Consider the following 21,759-nt stretch of genomic DNA (forward strand, 5'->3'; position numbering starts at 1 on the left):
TTTATGTTTCTGTTTCTTGTAAATTTTCTTGTAGTGATCCGGACAGGTAATGTCCTGTTCTGCAGTGCCGGGGGCCAGACACATTCTGGAGCAAGAAGGGTGTAAAGATAAAGTCTGGACCCCGGCCTCAGACCTCAGAAACGCAGAGTGATGGATCCTCTGGGACGTTAGTTAGGTGGCTTAAATGAAGTGAGGTCTGCTATGTGAGCGCTAAGGAGAGACGTCCCAAGTACAACCTGTTGATTCATTCCATCTGTAAATTTAAGAAACTCCGGTCCAGAAGACATTTCTCCATGTGTATCTTGTGAATCCTGTGAATGAGTGGGTGAGCAGAGAGGGAGGGGAGGAGGAGGAAGGGAACCAGTCGCTCCGTCTCCAGTCGATGTTATATCAGCTGTTTTTGCCTGATAAGAGAAAAGGGTTTCTTCCTAGTCAGAAATCCTGGAGCCTGTTCTTCTGAAGCGATGTTCACGTTGCTGTCCTTGTTGATAAAGTGAAAAAGATTTGCAGTGAGCAACTTTATCCCATGTTTATTAAGATTGCGTCCGCCTCTTCCAAAGAGGTGAAAGCGCTGCCAATAGATCCAGAGGTTATCGATGAAGGTCACTGAGCTGGCAGAGCAGCTTTTAATCAGCCGTTTGTTTATCATGTCCAGCCTGGAGTGTTTTTCGTCTCCCCATTGAGGTGATGGAATTGGACCACTGAGAAATAACTTCATTTTTAATTTTCCCATAGTGTTTAGAAGAATATTAAAGTCCTTTTTCAGAATCTCAGATTTCTGCTTTGCCACATCATTGGCTCCAACATGCACAACTAAGGACTCAATATCTGGCTGATCAGCGGTTAGCGAAAGAACTTTACGAGTTAAATCAGATACAGTGTCACCAGGAAAAGAAATCACTCTCGTTTTCTTGGGATTACAAACGTGACAGATTCCATTTACTGCCTCATCTCCAACAATAAGCACTTCTGGCATATCTTTCATTTTCCTGGTAGCCGCTTTGTCCTTTGGAGCTTTGGGGGGTGGATGTGTTAGACTTGCCTCATTGTTGATGTTTGAAGGCGAGGTTTCACTCAGAGGCTCAGGCTGGAGAACAGAAAATCTATTTTTCAGTGGGATTCCCACAGAGTCAGAATGTTTTGAGGCCCGGGCTGGTCGCTCTGTCCTTGGGAGCGGGGTCGGTGGAACCGTTTTGGTTGCAGCTGCTTGTTTGTTTTTCTTTGGTGGAGCAGGTGTTGAGGTTGAAGGTGGGTTTCGGCTCAGAGCCGGCCACGCTGATTCGTCCAGGTGAGGGCTTCTCCCTGTCAGTCGCCTCATTGGATCTGCAGTCTGTTGAGACCCTTATCAAGGACACAGTTTGTTACACACATGGAATTCTTCACTTTTACACAAAGGCCTTTGTAGAAATAGCAACTTTAGCTGACGTACGTCATCAGGCAACCACTGGGCGTATTTTTAGATATAAGCAATGATTCTTCCGTTTTTGATCAGATGCTGTGTAAATTCGGTCATATTCATTTTACAACAAATTAGCCTGTAAGGGTAAGCGTCTCTTTCTTTTTTAGCGCTAAAAAAGAATAAAAAAAGTAAACTCTGGTTATTCTGTGTTGGCTGATTTCCTGTTCGTGCGCTCACATGTTTTTGGTCCGTCGAGTTTAAATCACAACAAATCCTAAACAGGTGGGTTTTTAATCGAGATTTAAAGGAAGTCAGTGTTTCAGCTGTTTTACAGTTTTCTGGAAGTTTGTTCCAAATTTGTGGTGCATAGAAGCTGAAAGCTGCTTCTCCTCGTTTGGTTCTGGGTTTTGGAGATGCGGGGCGAACGACCTCCCCATTGATTTGAGGAAGAGTTGTTTCATTTTCACAGGTAGCATTGATCTCAAAGTTCACCTCCAGCAGTTTAATCTTCATTTCTATAAGCTGAAGTCGTTGTATAATACTGCTAATGTCCTTGGGGTCGGCTGGAGGCATTTTGTCCTGGTTCAACTTGGAGATGAAGAAAAGTAAGGTAAAAATAAAAGTAAGAAAATCCCCCAGTCCTTAAGTTTGTAGTAATCCAGTTGTGATGTCGAAAATGTAAATATAACTATAAAAACTGTCATTTTAAAAATATCTCAGGCAAAGTTATCAGTAAGGACAAGAGAGCAGGACAAGCTGTTCCTCCTTCAGCTGCCACAGCAAAAGTTGTCCTCACTGTCAGAATCTGAATAGATCTGAGTTTCCCTGGAGCAACAAAACATTTTATTAAAATGGGAATTGTGATGGACGATTCACATTTTGAATATTTTTTTTGTGCTTCTTTTTGAGTTTCTTTTGCCTCTCAAAGCAGCCCAAATGCTTAGAAAACCACCCAGCCGTTTTTGGCAATAAGTTAATGTTTTTTGGTGTCTGGAAAATAAGAGTGCACCAATAAATCGGCCCTGATTTCCTTAATTGTGGGGAATTGGTGATCAGCCAATACTTGAATGTGAAGCTGATCTTATCCACCAATGTTCTCTCTACCTTTGCAAAGGTCTAAAAATTAGCCACTGTCCCCTTTTGCTCTGCTGTGAGAGAAGTTTGACTGATAGCCGGCTTTGTGGAAGTTTAAATGCACCAACTATAAACTAATATCTTAGGAATATTTCTGCTCCGCCAGTGAAACGCTCAAAACAACAGAGACGTTTGCAGTCCGGTTTATTAAGAAGGGGGAAAAAAAGTTAAGCAATTTTTCTTTTACTTTTTTTCCCAAGAACATAAATCAGCAACACTTAGCCTGGCAGCTAAAGGTAAGACAGTGGGGGAAACCCTGCTTCTCAGTGGAGATAAGCTGATCCTGACTGGACATAATGTGCCTGATGGTCACATGCAGAACTGATGGACCGGTTTGGAGTTGAGGTTGCAGTGCACAGCGGTCTCAACGTACAGCAGAGCGATGCTGAGGTCTGAAGGTCGATTGAGGTTCCAGTAACAAAGAACTGCTGCTAATGCAAAGGAGGATTGATATGGACTGAGTCGAGCTGCTGTGTGAATATCTGTCAGGGAGCCACTCAGTTAACATATTGGCATTTTGTTTGCTCACCTGGATGTCCATGACATGTTTTGACTGACATCTAGTTCATTAGAAGAATCACTTTTATCAAGTTATTTTTCCAAATGTAGAGTTAAATTGAGATACATGTGTAGGATTTTTTTTTTTTAAAACACAATAAAATTTTTTCCTCATGATCAGAAGATAAATTGGACCTGAACTCAGAATTACCAAAATCATTTATTTGCTAAATGCCAGACAACATTGGAAAAAATGTCCGTAATACGTTTTGACTGATTTTCACACATAAAAATTTATAATTTTAGAATAATTAAGAAAAAGCTGATTAGTTGCATCAAGGGATTTAAGTGAAGGGTTCATTGTTTGTCTCAAAATTTAAAGTTTTTGTTTTGTGTTTTGGTCCAGATCTTCGACATTGTTCTGTGTGTGAAGACGACGGGATTTTCAATGAACTCAGCAACCAGGAGGGGATCTTCACTTTAAAACAAGAGGAACCAGAACCTCTGCAGATAAAACAGGAACCAGAACCTCTGGAGATAAAACAGGAGCAAGAAGAACCACAACATCAAGAGTACAAAGAGGAAGAGAAGCAACTCTGCATCAGTCAGGATGAAGAGCATCTTGTGCTGAAACAGGAGACTGATGACATTTTGGTGATTCCTTATAATGTGCAAATAATCCACAATGAAACAGAACCACAGAGGAACCAACTCATCTCTCATGACTCTGCTGAGGATGAGAACCAAGATGGGGATGGAAGCAATTCTGACGATCTAGGGAAAAAGAGAAACAAAGAACAGAAACAAAAGGAGAAATATGAGAAAACCAAACTGCAGAAAGGTCAAACTGAAAGTTCAAAACAAAAAACATACAAGAAAGCTCACACACAACAAAAACTATATTCTTGTAAAATCTGTGATGAAGCCTTTTCTCAAAGCAGTTTGTTGATGACACACATGACAACTCACACTGACAAGAACCCTTTCACATGTTCAACCTGTGGAAAAAGTTTCACACGCAGGTCAAACTTACTTCGTCACATGATTATCCACACAAGTAAGAACCCTTTCTCATGTGTGACCTGCGGAATAAGTTTCCAATGTAAAAGCAGTTTAACTAGTCACATGAAAATTCATAGAAGTGAGAAACCTTTCTCGTGTGGGACTTGTGGGAAAAGTTTCTTTCAAAAAAGAAATTTAACTAGTCACAAAAGGGTTCATACACATGAGAAGCCTTTCACATGTTGGAGTTGTGGGAAAAGTTTTTGTCATAAAAGCAGTTTAATTATTCACATGAGGATTCATATAAATGAGAAGCCTTTCTCATGTGGGACTTGTGGAAAAGTTTTTCGTCAGAAACGCAGTTTAATTAGTCACTTGAGCACTCACACAGGTAAAAAGGATTTCTCATGTAGGACTTGTGGAAAAAGTTTTTGTCAAAAAAGCAATTTAACTAGACACATGATGATTCATACAGGTGAGAAGCCTTTCTCATGTAGGACTTGTGAAAAAAGTTTCTGTCAAAAAAGCAGTTTAATTAGTCACATAAGGACTCATACAGATGAGAAACCATTCTCATGTGGGACTTGTGGAAAAAGTTTTCGTCATAAAAGCAGTTTAATTTGTCACATGTGGTCTCACACAGATGAGAAGCCTTTCTCATGTGGGACCTGTGGAAAAAGTTTTCGTCATAAAAGCAGTTTAATTTGTCACATGTGGTCTCACACAGATGAGAAGCCTTTCTCATGTGGGACCTGTGGAAAAGGTTTTTGTCAAAAAAGCAGTTTAGTTCATCACATGTGGTCTCATACAGATGAGAAGAGCTTTTCATGTGGGAGTTGTGGAAAAAATTTCCGTCACCAAAGCAGTTTAACTATTCACATGAGGGTTCATACTGGTGAGAAACCTTTCTCATGTAGAACTTGTGGAAAAAATTTCCGTCAAAAAAGATATTTAACTCGACACATCAGGATTCATACAGGTGAGAAGCCTTTCTCATGTAGGACTTGTGAAAGAAGTTTCTGTCAAAAAAACAGTTTAACTATTCACATGACGGTTCATACAGGTGAGAAGCCTTTCTCATGTAGAACTTGTGGAAAAGGTTTCAGTCATAAAAGCAATTTAACTAGGCACACGAATATTCACACAGATGAGAAACCTTTCTCATGTAGAACTTGTGGAAAAAGTTTCCGTCATAAAATCAGTTTAACTAGTCACATGAGGGCTCATACAGGTGAGAAGCCTTTCTCATGTAGGACTTGTGAAAAAAGTTTCTGTCAAAAAAGCAGTTTAACTAGTCACATGACGGTTCATACAGGTGAGAAGCCTTTCTCATGTAGAACTTGTGGTAAAAGTTTCCGTCAAAAAGGCAATTTAACTAAGCACTTGAGCACTCACGCAGTAGTGAAGCCTTTCTCATGTAGGACTTGTGGAAAAAGTTTCTGTCAAAACAGCAGTTTAACTAGTCACATGAGGACTCATACAAGTGAGAAATCTTTCTCATGTAGAACTTGTGGAAAAAGTTTCTGTCAAAAAAGCAGTTTAACTAATCACATGAGCACTCACGCAGTTGTGAAGCCTTTCTCATGTAGAACTTGTGGAAAACGTTTCAGTCAAAAAGGCAATTTAACTAGTCACATGAGGACTCATACAGGTGAAAAGCTTTACTTGTGTGGGATATGTGGAAAAGGTTTCTGTCGAAAAGACAATTTATTTGTTCACATGACAACTCATACATGTGGTGTTTCTTATGTCCAACCTGTGGAAATGGCTTCCTTCCAAATTGCCAGTTAACTTTTAACATGGGGACTCGTGCAGATGGAACTGCATAATCGGAACCTCACGTACCAAGATTTTCAGTAACTCATTGTTTTGAAGCAGAGTAATTACAGCTGGATCACATTTTTATAGCGTAGCAGCGTAAAGAAGAAAGCATCTCAAAAAGGACGTTTATCTAAAATGTGCAACTTTCACTTTATTCTTTCAGTTTTATCTTTTTTATGTAAAAGGGTTTTTAAGTGACATATTAAGTCTTACAAAGTTTTTAATGTTTTTGTCTAGTGAGATATTATTGGTTTGTTTCTTAAAAGGATCCACGATCAATTGAACATGGCCTAAATATATAATAAATTTCCTTTTAACTAAAAAATTCCTGTTTGCTGTACGCCAAAACTCATAATTACTTCAAAAATGTTCATCTTTTGTTATATTTTTCATGGAATTTGCCATTTTTTCGTTTGATGGGTTTAAAAAGACGTTGCTCATCGCTGTTTTGGCTGGACATAGCTGGGCAGTTGGACCACTGTACATCATTTACCCAGAATGCATTGCAGCATGAACAACATGGTGACTTTGGCGTGACAATATTTTTATTAAAATGTATAAAACCTAAACAGTCTACAGCAGGGGTTTTCAAAGTATGAAAGGGTGAGCCCCCCTCCAAGGAGCACAATGCCTGCTGCGCGCCCCCCTCCCCCAATAATCAACCCACAGACAAACAAATGCCACTACAAAACACCTTCTAATTGCTTTTATTTTAGAACCATCTCATCTTTTAAAATGACACTTTATCTGAATGAAATTTAACACATGAACATTTTAAAACATTTCCTCCCATTTTAATTATTTTATCAGGGCCTTTGTATGGCAAATACGCCCTTTTTTCATTTTTCCAATGATAAGAACAACCCCAAACTCATGTTTCAACCGTTTTCTCAAACAAACGTTACATCTGAGATTCTGAGTTTAATGTTTGAGATACCAACAGTGTACAGATGTGTTCTTTGGAACACATCTGTAAATGTTGCACATTTCCTTGAAATTAAAAAATAAATCAAAAACCTAAACAGTTGCAAAATCGTGGAGCTCTTTTTGTGGCTCATCTAAACAATTTATCTCGAGCTAAAAGAGCGTGCAGTATGAAAGAGCGGAGGCATACAAAAGAAAAAACAATTACGCACGCTATGCGCACCCTTTCTTTTTCTATCACGGTCCTGAATCATGTGTAACTCATTTTATTTATGATTTTAACTAAATTGGCGACATGGCAACACATTGGCAACATTACTGTTCAGCTCACCTTAGTTTTAGTGGGAACAATGTGCTTGTGCTTTTGATGCGCGAATCCGGTTAAGCTTCTTTTCCGGTTTATTTTTTCCCTTGCACCGCGCCTCCCCTAAAGTGCTCTGGCGCCCCCTAGGGGAGGCGCGCCTCACACTTTGAAAACCGCCGGTCTACAGTATTATTACTGTATTGTTTTTACACCTAAAATAAATATTTCTCAAAGTCTATTGTTGCTGTTTCTATATTCACTGTTAGGTTGCAATTTAATTGTGTCAGAAAGGATGTTTTTTTTTTTTTTTTATCTATATATGTGTAGCATGTAATGTAATTATGTAGCAGAATTAATTTTATCTATTTATTTTATTTTTCTTTATGAACCTTCTCAAAACTAATTTTCTTTGAATTGACATGTCTGTAATATATTATTTCTGTTTTATCTTGCTTTCATTTTTGGCCCCTAGTGTATAAAAGGCCATCCTCATCTATGAATATTGGTTTTCCTTTGTTTTTAATTGTATTTTGTTTTGGTGGGGAAGCTTTTATTTTCTTACTTCCTGTTTGTGCGCTACATCCTGTGTGTTCCCGCTGCCCTCCTCAATTCGCGCCAAGCTGCGCTGGGGAGAGGGTGTTTGGAGAAGCCGGAGCCCAGGAGCTGCTGTGATTAAAATGTTCTTGTTTTGAACAGGAATAAAATTATCCTGAAACCTGGTTCCGAGGTGGTCCTGACTCCCTGTTCCACAACCGTTACATATGCTTTAGTTTTTCAGTATTTACTCTTCAGGTTCTGATTTTGGAAATACTGTTGATTATATGATGACAACAAAGCAGGCAGAAGGTTTGATAAGTTATGATGAAACCTGAGATGTTTTTCCTTTTTTTATGAAAGATCTGCATGAACTTTATTCTTGTTATATGTGCTCATATAATGACAACAAATAATGACAAATAAATGTATTTTTACCCATTTGTGTTTTTTTATTTATCCGTATTTGAGAATTTGTTTAGTATTTATGGTGTTAGTAAATGTATTGGTTATATAGATTAAATTTCAGTTATAAATGTAACTAGCAAAAACTGTTTGTTTTTTATTTGTAATTTTATGTTTTTGAAGCATTGAGAAGATTACAAAAGCTTGATTTTACCTCAAGGTCACAGTTCCAGTCTGTGATCCATTACAAAATTCCTCCTCTTTACCATTTACAAAAACAGAACACAAATAGGGGACAAGTGGGTATTATTTTGAAAATACATTACTTTTATGTATAAGGAAATTATACAGCCCACAGACTCTTCCATAATTGAAATCTGATACAGATGTTTTGCATTGTCAGGTAGAAATTCTGTTACCCACAATAAAGGTGGTGAATTTAAAAGATATTCTTGTATTAGAGATATTTTCAATATTTGTGTGTATTTCTGTCCAATATTGTCTTATAACTGTACAGTCCCAAAGTATATGCCAGTGGTTGTGTTCTGTGTTTCCACATTGTCTCCAGGACTTCGGCTTCTCCTGGTTCAACACATTTTTTTGTTTTGGTGTTATGAAAAATATAATCAAGTTAAATTCTCCATGAATATAAATTTATACATTTCCAAGCAGTCGAGCAATAACCATGCCATTCTTCTTCTGCGGTTTCATTTTACTTTTCCTATTTTGTTTTCACATATGAAGTTTACTGTATTTTGTAGTCATAGTTCCTTTATATAGAGCCGTGATTTAATAAGTTTTTTGGATTGGGCAAGTCAGAATAATATTAGTTTTACAGTTAAAACAAGTAAATCCGAGGGAAAGAGCGTTGTTAAAGAAAAACTGATGGAAAAATGGCAAAAAAGGTGGGATGAAGGAAAAACAGGAAGATGGTTTTATAAAATTCAGAAGATGGTAGGAGAAAGAAGAAATGGAAGATGAAATAGAAAGGAGGAAAGAGTGATAACAAGGTTAAGACTTGGACATACAGGACTTAATTATACACTATTTAAAATACAAAAGCATACTACTGGCAAATGTGATTACTGTGAAAAATATGAAACAATAGAACATGTTATATTGGAATGCCATAAGTATGAAAGAGAGAGAACAAATATGAGGAGAGAGTTTGAATGTATTAAAGGAAAGATTAATTTATTAGATATTCTGAGGAAGAATTTGGGGAGTAAACATATAAAAATAGTTATTCAATTTCTAAAGAAAACTAAATTAATTCATAGAATTTGATTATGGCAGGTGTGTTTGTGAATCTGTGCATGATATAGGTGGGTAGAATATAAAGTTATATATAAGTATGTATGCATGTGTGTGTATGAGTATAGATAGGTATAAATATTTATATGTATAGGTAGGATTGATTTATTTATTTATTATTATTAACAGTAGTAGTAGTAGTTTATATATATATATATATATATATATATATATATATATATATATATATATATATATATATATATATATATATATATATATATATATATATATATATATATATATATAGACCATTACGAACCACACTCCATACCAGTAAGTGGCGGTAAAGCTACTAAAAGTTTGTTGCCAACTGCCAATAAATCCAAGAAGAAGAAGACTCAGTCACGTGGTACAGCTTCAAACGTCACATCCTGCTCCAACAGCAAAAGCCTCGATTCACTCTTCACAAAAATCCTGGTTTTCTCCTGACACGCTTCGAAGCCTAGGCACAGAAAGAACGTCGCTAGTTTTAGGTAAATATCTGAGTGTTTAAAGTAAAAATGTCGTCAGTTCCGCATCAGAGAGATTTTATTAACGAAATGTTAACTCCTGCTGAAAAAACATTCACAGAGTGGAAAGAAATCAACGTCAAGATGGAGGAAGAGATGGAGGAAGAGATGGAGGATCAGCGCAGACTGATGGATTTCAGCCGGATACCGAGGATCATCTTACACCGGACAGGTACGAAACGCCTTCACGGTTTACTGATGACATGAGGCGCGAAACGGACAAAAGCTGGAGGAAATACAGGAGACAGATTAAAGGAAACAATGTTTGAAACCGAATTAGGATGAATGTTTTACAGAAATAAATTAACTGATAAGACAGAAACAGAGCGCTGGTTGGACTTCGGGAGGTTCGGGAGAGCAGGTCGATTCCAAAAAATATTATTATTATTATTATTAATATTATTATTCCATAAATGCATCAGCGTTTCTATGGCAGGCCGTTCTGTTAATAAATGGGTTTACCAAACTTTCATTCTGTATATCTGAAATTAGTTTCTGACTAGAAATGTTTAAAAAATATAATTATGTTTTTGACCAGACATAATATGTCTTTGAGGTATATTTAATTACATCCTGACTAGAATAAATGACATCAGATTTACCATTAATGTATATGGTGGTTTCAATTCAAGATATCTATAGTGTATTACTATCTAAAGCACATACTTCATATAATCAAATTATGACTAGTCAAAGTAAAGTTGAGTTATCCCACTTTTTGTTTCCGACTACTCACAATTCAAACCCAAACGATAAGCAACACCATTGTTCTGTCTATGGGGTTTGCAGAGCTGAGAAACCAGCAGATAAACATTTTACAAGTAAATGGAGACATAAAGTCTCCAGAGAATTTATTTTTCTGGATCTGTGGCTTTTCTTGTCAATCAATCAATCAATCAATCAATCACATTTTATTTGTATAGCACATTTCACTATCAAAGCATTTCAAAGTGCTTTACATCATATCAAACACAGAAACACAAAGCAACATAGAATCAACAATCAAAACACGACATTAAATAAAGTTCCATCAATAAATTTGTTATTGATTACGTTTCAAATACAATCCTAAACAGGTGAGTTTTTAGTCTAGATTTAAAAGAAGTCAGTGTTTCAGCTGTTTTACAGTTTTCTGGAAGTTTGTTCCAAATTTGTGGTGCATAGATGCTGAAAGCTGCTTCTCCTCGTTTGGTTCTGGTTCTGGGGATGCAGAGCAGAACCAGAAGACCTGAGAGGTTCTGGAAGGTTGATACAACAACAGCAGATCTTTAATGTATTGTGGTGCTAAGCCATTCAGTGATTTATAAACTAACAACAGTATTTTAAAGTCTATTCTTTGAGCTACAGGGAGCCAGTGGAGGGACTTTAAAACTGGTGTTATGTGCTCTATCTTCCTGGTTTTAGTCAGAATGCCAGCAGCAGCATTCTGGATCAGCTGCAGCTGTTTGATTGATTTGTTGGACAGACCTGTGAAGACGCTGTTGCAATAATCAATACGACTGAAGATGAACGCATGGATGAGTTTCTCTAGATCTTGCTGAGACATTAGTCCTTTAATCCTGGAAATGTTCTTCAGGTGATAGAAGGCCGACTTTGTAACTGTCTTTATGTGGCTCTGGAGGTTCAGGTCAGAGTCCATCACTACTCCCAGGTTTCGGGCTGATCGCTGGTTTTTAGTTGTAATAACTGAAGCTGTGCATTGACTCTAGATCTATAACTCTAGATCGTTCCTCATGGTCAACAGTGTTCTTGAGTGTGTGTTGCTTGTTTGACATGTTGTGTTAGACCAAAAGTCTCTAAAATATTAGCAAGCTTTTTTTGCCCCTCTGTCTTGGGGGTTGTCAACATGAATGTTGAAATCACCAACAATTATTAAACAATCATAATCAATACATATAAGAGATAGAAGTTCATTCAAGTCAGTAAAGAAATTTTCCACAAATGTTGGAGTTTTGTTTAAAGTTACAGTCAAAGTTCGTTTGTGGCCTTTAACCTCAATTCCAAGATACTCAAAAGAGGTGAAGTGACCCAAAGAGATTTTACTACAGTTTATGGTTTTCTTAAATATTGAAGCCACGCCTCCTCCTTTTTTGTGTTTTCTATTCTCACTGAAGAAATTGTACTTAGGAGGCGCAGATTCAATTAGTACGATCGATTCATTATTATCATTCAACCATGTTTCTGTCAGAAACATAACATCGATATTATGCTCAGTGATGAAATCATTAATTGATAGAGCTTTAGCACAGAGAGATCTGGTATTTAAAAGAGCGAGTTTAAGTGACTTGGAGGCCAAGAGTTCTTCAGTCTGAGGTTCCTTTAGGCAGGGGATCAGTCTGATGTTTGAATTAAAGCAGCTGTATTTTATGTTTCTGTTTCTTGTAAATTTTCTTGTAGTGATCCGGACAGGTAATGTCCTGTTCTGCAGTGCCGGGGGCCAGACACATTCTGGAGCAAGAAGGGTGTAAAGATAAAGTCTGGACCCCGGCCTCAGACCTCAGAAACGCAGAGTGATGGATCCTCTGGGAAGTTAGAGTCAGGTGGCTTAAATGAAGTGAGGTCTGCTATGTGAGCGCTAAGGAGAGACGTCCCAAGTACAACCTGTTGATTCATTCCATCTGTAAATATAATAAACTCCGGTCCAGAAGACATTTCTTCATGTGTATCTTGTGAATCCTGTGAATGAGTGGGTGAGCAGAGAGGGAGGGGAGGAGGAGGAAGGGAACCAGTCGCTCCGTCTCCAGTCGATGTATCAGCTTGTTTTTGTTCCTGATAAGAGAAAAGGGTTTCTTCCTAGTCAGAAATCCTGGAGCCTGTTCTTCTGAAGCGATGATCACGTTGCTGTCCTTGTTGATAAAATGAAAAAGATTTGCAGTGAGCAACTTTATCCCATGTTTATTAAGATTGCGTCCACTTCTTCCAAAGAGGTGAAAGCGCTGCCAATAGATCCAGAGGTTATCGATGAAGGTCACTGAGCTGGCAGAGCAGCTTTTAATCAGCCGTTTGTTTATCATGTCCAGCCTGGAGTGTTTTTCGTCTCCCCATTGAGGTGATGGAATTGGACCACTGAGAAATAACTTCATTTTTAATTTTCCCATAGTGTTTAGAAGAATATTAAAGTCCTTTTTCAGAATCTCAGATTTCTGCTTTGCCACATCGTTGGCTCCAACATGCACAACTAAAGACTCAATATCTGGCTGATCAGCGGTTAGCGAAAGAACTTTACGAGTTAAATCAGATACAGTGTCACCAGGAAAAGAAATCACTCTTGTTTTCTTGGGATTACAAACGTGACAGATTCCATTTACTGCCTCATCTCCAACAATAAGCACTTTTGGCATACCTTTCGTTTTCCTGGTAGCCGCTTTGTCCTTTGGAGCTTTGGGGGGTGGATGTGTTGGTCTTGCCTCATTGTTGATGTTTGAAGGCGAGGTTTCACTCAGAGGCTCAGGCTGGAGAACAGAAAATCTATTTTTCAGTGGGATTCCCACAGAGTCAGAATGTTTTGAGGCTCTGGCTGGTCGCTCTGTCCTTGGGAGCGGGGTCGGTGGAACCGTTTTGGTTGCAGCTGCTTGTTTGTTTTTCTTTGGTGGAGCAGGTGTTGAGGTTGAAGGTGGGTTTCGGCTCAGAGCCGGCCACGCTGATTCGTCCAGGTGAGGGCTTCTCCCTGTAGTCGCCTCATTGGATCTGCAGTCTGTTGAGACCCTTATCAAGGACACAGTTTGTTACACACATGGAATTCTTCACTTTTACACAAAGGCCTTTGTAGAAATAGCAACTTTAGCTGACGTACGACATCAGGCAACCACTGGGCGTACTTTTAGATATAAGCAATGATTCTTCCGTTTTTGATCAGATGCTGTGTAAATTCGGTCATATTCATTTTACAACAAATTAGCCTGTAAGGGTAAGCGTCTCATTCTTTTTTAGCGCTAAAAAAGAATAAAAAAAAGTAAACTCTGGTTATTCTGTGTTGGCTGATTTCCTGTTCGTGCGCTCACACGTTTTTGGTCCGTCGAGTTTAAATCACAACAAATCCTAAACAGGTGGGTTTTTAATGGAGATTTAAAGGAAGTCAGTGTTTCAGCTGTTTTACAGTTTTCTGGAAGTTTGTTCCAAATTTGTGGTGCATAGAAGCTGAAAGCTGCTTCTCCTCGTTTGGTTCTGGTTTTGGAGATGCGGGGCGAACGACCTCCCCATTGATTTGAGGAAGAGTTGTCTCATTTTCACAGGTAGCATTCATCTCAAAGTTCACCTCCAGCAGTTTAATCTTCATTTCTATAAGCTGAAGTCGTTGTATAATACTGCTAATGTCCTTGGGGTCGGCCGGAGGCATTTTGTCCTGGTTCAACTTGGAGCTGAAGAAAAGTAAGGTAAAAATAAAAGTAAGAAAATCCCCCAGTCCTTAAGTTTGTAGTAATCCAGTTGTGATGTCGAAAATGTAAATATAACTATAAAAACTGTCATTTTAAAAATATCTCAGGCAAAGTTATCAGTAAGGACAAGAGAGCAGGACAAGCTGTTCCTCCTTCAGCTGCCACAGCAAAAGTTGTCCTCACTGTCAGAATCTGAATAGATCTGAGTTTCCCTGGAGCAACAAAACATTGTATTAAAATGGGAATTGTGATGGACAATTCACATTTTGAATATTTTTTTTGTGCTTCTTTTTGAGTTTCTTTTGCCTCTCAAAGCAGCCCAAATGCTTAGAAAACCACCCAGCCGTTTTTGGCAATAAGTTAATGTTTTTTGGTGTCTGGAAAATAAGAGTGCACCAATAAATCGGCCCTGATTTCCTTAATTGTGGGGAATTGGTGATCAGCCAATACTTGAATGTGAAGCTGATCTTATCCACCAATGTTCTCTCTACCTTTGCAAAGGTCTAAAAATTAGCCACTGTCCCCTTTTGCTCTGCTGTGAGAGAAGTTTGACTGATAGCCGGCTTTGTGGAAGTTTAAATGCACCAACTATAAACTAATATCTTAGGAATATTTCTGCTCCGCCAGTGAAACGCTCAAAACAACAGAGACGTTTGCAGTCCGGTTTATTAAGAAGGGGGAAAAAAAGTTAAGCAATTTTTCTTTTACTTTTTTTCCCAAGAACATAAATCAGCAACACTTAGCCTGGCAGCTAAAGGTAAGACAGTGGGGGAAACCCTGCTTCTCAGTGGAGATAAGCTGAGCCTGACTGGACATAATGTGCCTGATGGTCACATGCAGAACTGATGGACCGGTTTGGAGTTGAGGTTGCAGTGCACAGCGGTCTCAACGTACAGCAGAGCGATGCTGAGGTCTGAAGGTCGATTGAGGTTCCAGTAACAAAGAACTGCTGCTAATGCAAAGGAGGATTGATATGGACTGAGTCGAGCTGCTGTGTGAATATTTGTCAGGGAGCCACTCAGTTAACATATTGGCATTTTGTTTGCTCACCTGGATGTCCAGGACATGTTTTGACTGACATCTAGTTCATTAGAAGAATCACTTTTATCAAGTTATTTTTCCAAATGTAGAGTTAAATTGAGATACATGTATAGGATTTTTTTTTTAAAAAAACACAATAAAATTTTTTCCTCATGATCAGAAGATAAATTGGACCTGAACTCAGAATTACCAAAATCATTTATTTGCTAAATGCCAGACAACATTGGAAAAAATGTCCGTAATACGTTTTGACTGATTTTCACACATAAAAATTTATAATTTTAGAATAATTAAGAAAAAGCTGATTAGTTGCATCAAGGGATTTAAGTGAAGGGTTCATTGTTTGACTCGATATTAAAAGTTTTTGTTTTGTGTTTTGGTCCAGATCTCCGACATTGTTCTGTGTGTGAAGACGACGGGATTTTCAATGACCTCAGCAACCAGGAGGGGATCTTCACTTTAAAACAAGAGGAACCAGAACCTCTGCAGATAAAACAGGAACCAGAACCTCTGCAGATAAAACAGGAACCAGAACCTCAGGAGATAAAACAGGAGCTACAAGAACCAGAACATCAACAGCTCAAAGAGGAAGAGAAGCAACTCTGCATCAGTCAGGATGAAGAGCATCTTGTGCTGAAACAGGAGACTGATGACATTTTGGTGAATCCTCTTAATGTGCAAATAATCCACAATGAAACAGAACCACAGAGGAACCAACTCATCTCTCATGACTCTGCTGAGGATGAGAACCAAGATCAGGAAGGAAGCGATTCTGACGATCTAGGGAAAAAGAGAAACAAAGAACAGAAACAAAAGGAGAAATATGAGAAAACCAAACTGCAGAAAGGTCAAACTGAAAGTTCAAAACAAAAAACATACAAGAAGGCTCACCCACAACAAAAACTATATTCTTGTAAAATCTGTGATGAAACCTTTTCTCAAAGCAGTTTGTTGATGACACACATGACAACTCACACTGACAAGAACCCTTTCACATGTTCAACCTGTGGAAAATGTTTCACACGCAGATCAAACTTACTTCGTCACATGATTATCCACACAAGTAAGAACCCTTTCGCATGTTCAACCTGTGGAAAAAGTTTCACACGCAGATCAAACTTACTTCGTCACATGATTATCCACACAAGTAAGAACCCTTTCTCATGTGTGACCTGCAGAATAAGTTTCCAATGTAAAAGCAGTTTAACTAGTCACATGAAAATTCATAGAAGTGAGAAACCTTTCTCGTGTGAGACTTGTGGGAAAAGTTTCTTTCAAAAAAGAAATTTAACTAGTCACAAAAGGGTTCATACACATGAGAAGCCTTTCACATGTTGGAGTTGTGGGAAAAGTTTTTGTCATAAAAGCAGTTTAATTATTCACATGAGGATTCATACAAATGAGAAGCCTTTCTCATGTGGGACTTGTGGAAAAAGTTTCCACCAAAAAAGCAATTTAATTAGTCACATAAGGATTCATACAGATGAGAAACCATTCTCATGTGGGACTTGTGGGAAAAGTTTTTGTCAAAAAAGCAATTTAATTAGTCACAAGAGGACTCACACAGATGAGAAACCTTTCTCATGTAGGACCTGTGGAAAAGGTTTTCGTCAAAAAAGCAGTTTAATTAGTCACATGTGGACTCATACAGATGAGGAGATATTCTCATGTGGGAGTTGTGGAAAAAATTTCCGCCATCAAAGCAGTTTAACTATTCACATGAGGGTTCATACTGGTGAGAACCCTTTCTCATGTAGAACTTGTGGAAAAGGTTTCCATGATGGAAGCAGTTTAACTAGTCACATGAGGACTCATACAGGTGAGAAACCTTTCTCATGCAGGACTTGTGGAAAACGTTTCAGTCAACAAAGCAATTTAACTAGTCACTTGAGCACTCACACAGGTAAAAAGGCTTTCTCATGTAGGACTTGTGGAAAAACCTTCCGTCAAAAAACAGCTTTAACTAGACACATGAGGACTCATACAGGTGAGAAGCCTTTCTCATGTAGAACTTGTGAAAAAAGTTTCTGTCAAAAAAGCAGTTTACTTATTCACATGAGGGTTCATACAGGTGAGAAGCCTTTCTCATGTAGAACTTGTGGAAAATGTTTCAGTCATAAAAGCAATTTAACTAGTCACAAGAGGACACACACAGATGAGAAGCCTTTCTCCTGTGGGACCTGTGGAAAATGTTTTTGTCAAAAAAGCAGTTTAATTAGTCACATGTGGTCTCATACAGATGAGAAGAGTTTTTCATGTGGGAGTTGTGGGAAAGAATTCCGTCACCAAAGCAGTTTAACTATTCACATGAGGGTTCATACAGGTGAGAAACCTTTCTCATGTAGAACTTGTGGAAAAGGTTTCCATCATAAAAGCAGTTTAACTAGTCACATGAGGGTTCATACAGGCGAGAAACCTTTCTCATGTAGAACTTGTGGAAAAAGTTTCCATCATAAAGGCAATTTAACTAGGCACTTAAGCACTCACACAGGTGTGAAGCCTTTCTCATGTAAGACTTGTGGAAAAAGTTTCCGTCAACTAAGAAATTTAACTATACACATGAGGGTTCATACAGGTGAGAAGCCTTTCTCATGTAGGACTTGTGAAAAAAGTTTCTGTCAAAACAGCAGTTTAACTAGACACATGAGGACTCATACAGGTGAGAATCTTTCTCATGTAGAACTTGTGGAAAACGTTTCAGTCAGAAAAGCAATTTAACTAGTCACATCAGGAATCTTACAGGTGAAAAGCTTTTCTTGTGTGGGATATATGGAAAAGGTTTCTGTCGAAAATACAATTTATTTGTTCACATGACAACTCATACATGTGGTGTTTCTTATGTCCAACCTGTGGAAATGGCTTCCTTCCAAATTGCCAGTTAACTTTTAACATGGGGACTCGTGCAGATGGAACTGCATAATCGGAACCTCACGTACCAAGATTTTCAGTAACTCATTGTTTTGAAGCAGAGTAATTACAGCTGGATCACATTTTTATAGCGTAGCATCGTAAAGAAGAAAGCATCTCAAAAAGGACGTTTATCTAAAATGTGCAACTTTCACTTTATTCTTTCAGTTTTATCTTTTTTATGTAAAAGGGTTTTTAAGTGACATGTTAAGTCTTACAAAGTTTTTAATGTTTTTGTCTAGTGAGATATTATTGGTTTGTTTCTTAAAAAGATCCACGATCAATTGAACATGGCCTAAATATATAATAATTTTTCTTTTAACTAAAAAATTCCTGTTTGCTGTACGCCAAAATTCATAATTACTTCAAAAATGTTCATCTTTTGTTATATTTTTCATGGAATTTGCCATTTTTTCGTTTGATGGGTTTAAAAAGACGTTGCTCATCGCTGTTTTGGCTGGACATAGCTGGGCAGTTGGACCACTGTACATCATTTACCCAGAATGCATTGCAGCGTGAACAACACGGTGACTTTGGCATGACAATATTTTTATTAAAATGTATAAAACCTAAACAGTCTACAGTATTATTACTGTATTGTTTTTACACCTAAATTAAATATTTCTCAAAGTCTATTGTTGCTGTTTCTATATTCACTGTTAGGTTGCAATTTAATTGTCTGTCAGAAAGGATGTTTTTTTGTTGTTTTTTTCTATATATGCTTTAGTTTTTCAGTATTTACTCTTCAGTTTCTGATTTTGGAAATACTGTTGATTATATGATGACAACAAAGCAGGCAGAAGGTTTGATAAGTTATGATGAAACCTGAGATGTTTTTCCTTTTTTATGAAAGATCTGCATGAACTTTATTCTTGTTATATGTGCTCTAGACACATATAACAAATAATGACAAATAAATGTATTTTTACCCATTTGTGTTTTTTTATTTATCTGTATTTGAAAATTTGTTTAGTATTTATGATGTTAGTAAATGTATTTCTTATATAGATTAAATTTCAGTTATAGATGTAACTAGCAAAAACTGTTTGTTTTTTATTTGTAATTCTTTGTTTTTGAAGCATTGAGAAGATTACAAAAGCTTGATTTCACCCCAAGGTCACAGTTCCAGTCTGTGATCCATTACAAAATTCCTCCTCTTTACCATTTACAAAAACAGAACACAAAGAGGGGACAAGTGGGTATTATTTTAAAAATACATTACTTTTGTGTATAAGGATATTATACAGCCCACAGATTCTTCCATAATTGAAATCAGCTACAAATGTTTTGCATTGTCAGGTAGAAATTCTGTTACCTACAATAAAGGTGGTGAATTTTTTTTTTTTCAATTTTTTTCTCCGAAGAGTTTTTGCGGCGCTAGTGGCTCGTATTTTTTAGACAGTATGCAGACAGGAAGGAGGGTGAGAAGACATGCGGCAAAGGTCGTCGGGACCAGGAGTCGAACCTGCGACGTCCGCGTCGAGGACCAAGGCCTCCAAACGTGGGGCGTGCTAAGATCCTGTGGGACTTCCAGATCCAGACAGACAAAATGGTAATGGCGAACCAACCAGACATTGTCATAGTGGATAAACAACAGAGGAAAGCTGTTGTGGTAGATGTAGCAATACCAAGCGACTGCAACATCAGGAAAAAGGAGCACAAGAAACTAGAGAAATACCAGGGCCTCAGGGAGGAACTGGAGAGGGCCTGGAAGGTGAAGACCACAGTGGTGCCTGTGGTCATCGGGGCCCACATGTCTTTAATATACTTGTTAATATACTTGTTCCTTCTAATCGCTGCCGCCAGAGGTTCAATGTTTAATGCAAAGAGTAGGGGGCTAAGGCAATCTCCTTGACGAACTCAGGCATAAAAAAATTGGAGCAAAATCCATTAACTCTAACCCGTGATTTAGGATTCGTATATATTATTTTAATCCAGTCCACGAATTGTGGGTGAAAACCCATAATTAACAATGTATTATATAGGAATTGCCAGTTAACTGTATCAAATGCTTTTTGTTCATCAAAACTAATTAGCATGGATTCTTGGTTGGTTTCTTTGGCTTGTGTTATAATATTCAGGGTTCTTCTTATGTTATTAACACTATGTCGGTTTGGGATGAAACCCGTCTGATCTGGATGAATTAATTTTTTAATATATTTCTGTATCCTTTTACTTAGAATACTAGTTAATAATTTTAGATCTCTGCATAACAGGCTAATCGGTCTGTATCCCTCACAAATTGTTGCGTCTTTCCCTTCCTTATGAATAACTGAGATGATGGCCTCAGACCAGGAGTTTGAGATTTCACCTTTTTTAAGTGCATAGTTAAAGATTTTAGTTAGTATTGGTGATAGGATGTTTTTGAAGCATTTATAGAATTCCCCCGGGAGTCCATCAGTCCCTGGAGATTTATTATTTTTCAATTTGTTAATTGCTTCCTGTACTTCTGTTTCTCTTACATCTGATATCATATCAGCTGCTTCCTCTTCAGATAGAGTAGGAAGTGTTAGCCTAGTAAGATACATCTCAATTTGGTGTTCTACTTCGTTGTTGATTTGGTTTGGTTCCTGATATAAGTTTTTATAAAAGGATGCAAAGGCGTTGGCAATTTCTATCAGGCGGAATAAGGTTGTTTTAAGTGAGGGATCTATAATTTTGTGTATTATTCTGTCTGATTGTGTTTTTTGAAGCTGGAAGGACAACAATCTGCTGGCTCTATTTCCCATCTTATAGAACTTTTGTTTGGAGAACCTCAGTGTTCCCTCCGCTTTGTATGTAAGAACTTCATCAAGCTCTTTTCTAATCTCTTTTAGTTCCTTTAGAACGTCATCTCCTCCTTTATGCTGATGTTCAATTTCTAGTTGTTTTATTTTATTTTTAAGCCTTGTTTGTTCTTCCATGCGTTGTTTCTTAAGTCTGGAAGATATCTGTATCATTTTTCCTCTTAATACTGCCTTAGCTCCACTCCACATCATAGGTGGAGTTACTGATCCATTATCATTTATTTCTAAATATTCAGTCAAATGTTGTTTCAGTTCCTGAATCACTGATGTATTAGTGAGCAATGATACGTTTAGTCTCCAGTATCTAAAGGGGGTATCTTTACTTAAGTTTAATTGTAGGGTAACTGGAGCATGATCACTCAGAGTTATTGATTCAATACTACAGTCAATTACTTTATAAAAGTATTTTTGAGGTGTGCAGAAGAAGTCGATCCTTGAATAGCTATTATGAATTTTCGAAAAGAAAGTGAAATCCTTTTTGCTTGGGTTTTTAGATCTCCATGGATCCCCCAGTCCCAGTTCAGTTATCATATTTTTAAGTATTTTTGTTTTTCTGCTCTGTCCCCCTATCTCTGCTGGCTTCCTATCCATTTTGCCATCCTGTACTGCGTTAAAGTCTCCTCCAATTATTTCAATGCCTTTAGCGTTCTCTGCAATTATATTAGCTATTTCCTTAAATAAGGATTCGTCACATTCGTTAGGAGCAAAAAGATTTAAAATAGATATCTCCTCCTCCCACATCCGGCCCAGCACCAAGACATATCTCCCCATCCTGTCCTGAATGACTTTTTCTGCAGAAAAG

At 37.7% G+C, this 21,759-nt stretch overlaps 1 protein-coding gene across 2 annotated transcripts in view; it reads left to right on the top strand.

The window, feature by feature from the left end:
- The window catches only part of LOC111611164 (zinc finger protein 883-like), a 40,568-nt gene extending 22,502 nt beyond the window's left edge, over positions 1 to 18,066 (top strand). The window contains exons 12-13 of one of the 2 annotated variants that reach the window (XM_023346888.1): positions 9,909 to 10,019; positions 15,650 to 18,066. In XM_023346888.1, coding sequence (XP_023202656.1) covers positions 9,909 to 10,019; positions 15,650 to 17,982 — 2,444 coding nt within the window. In that variant the 3' untranslated portion in view covers positions 17,983 to 18,066. Of the gene's footprint in view, positions 1 to 3,437; positions 8,052 to 9,908; positions 10,020 to 15,649 lie in introns of those variants that run through there. The other variant, XM_023346889.1, reaches the window with a different exon arrangement.
- Positions 18,067 to 21,759: the final 3,693 nt, after the last annotated feature.

Source organism: Xiphophorus maculatus, chromosome 14, assembly GCF_002775205.1.
Source record: "Xiphophorus maculatus strain JP 163 A chromosome 14, X_maculatus-5.0-male, whole genome shotgun sequence".
Lineage (NCBI taxonomy): Eukaryota > Metazoa > Chordata > Actinopteri > Cyprinodontiformes > Poeciliidae > Xiphophorus > Xiphophorus maculatus.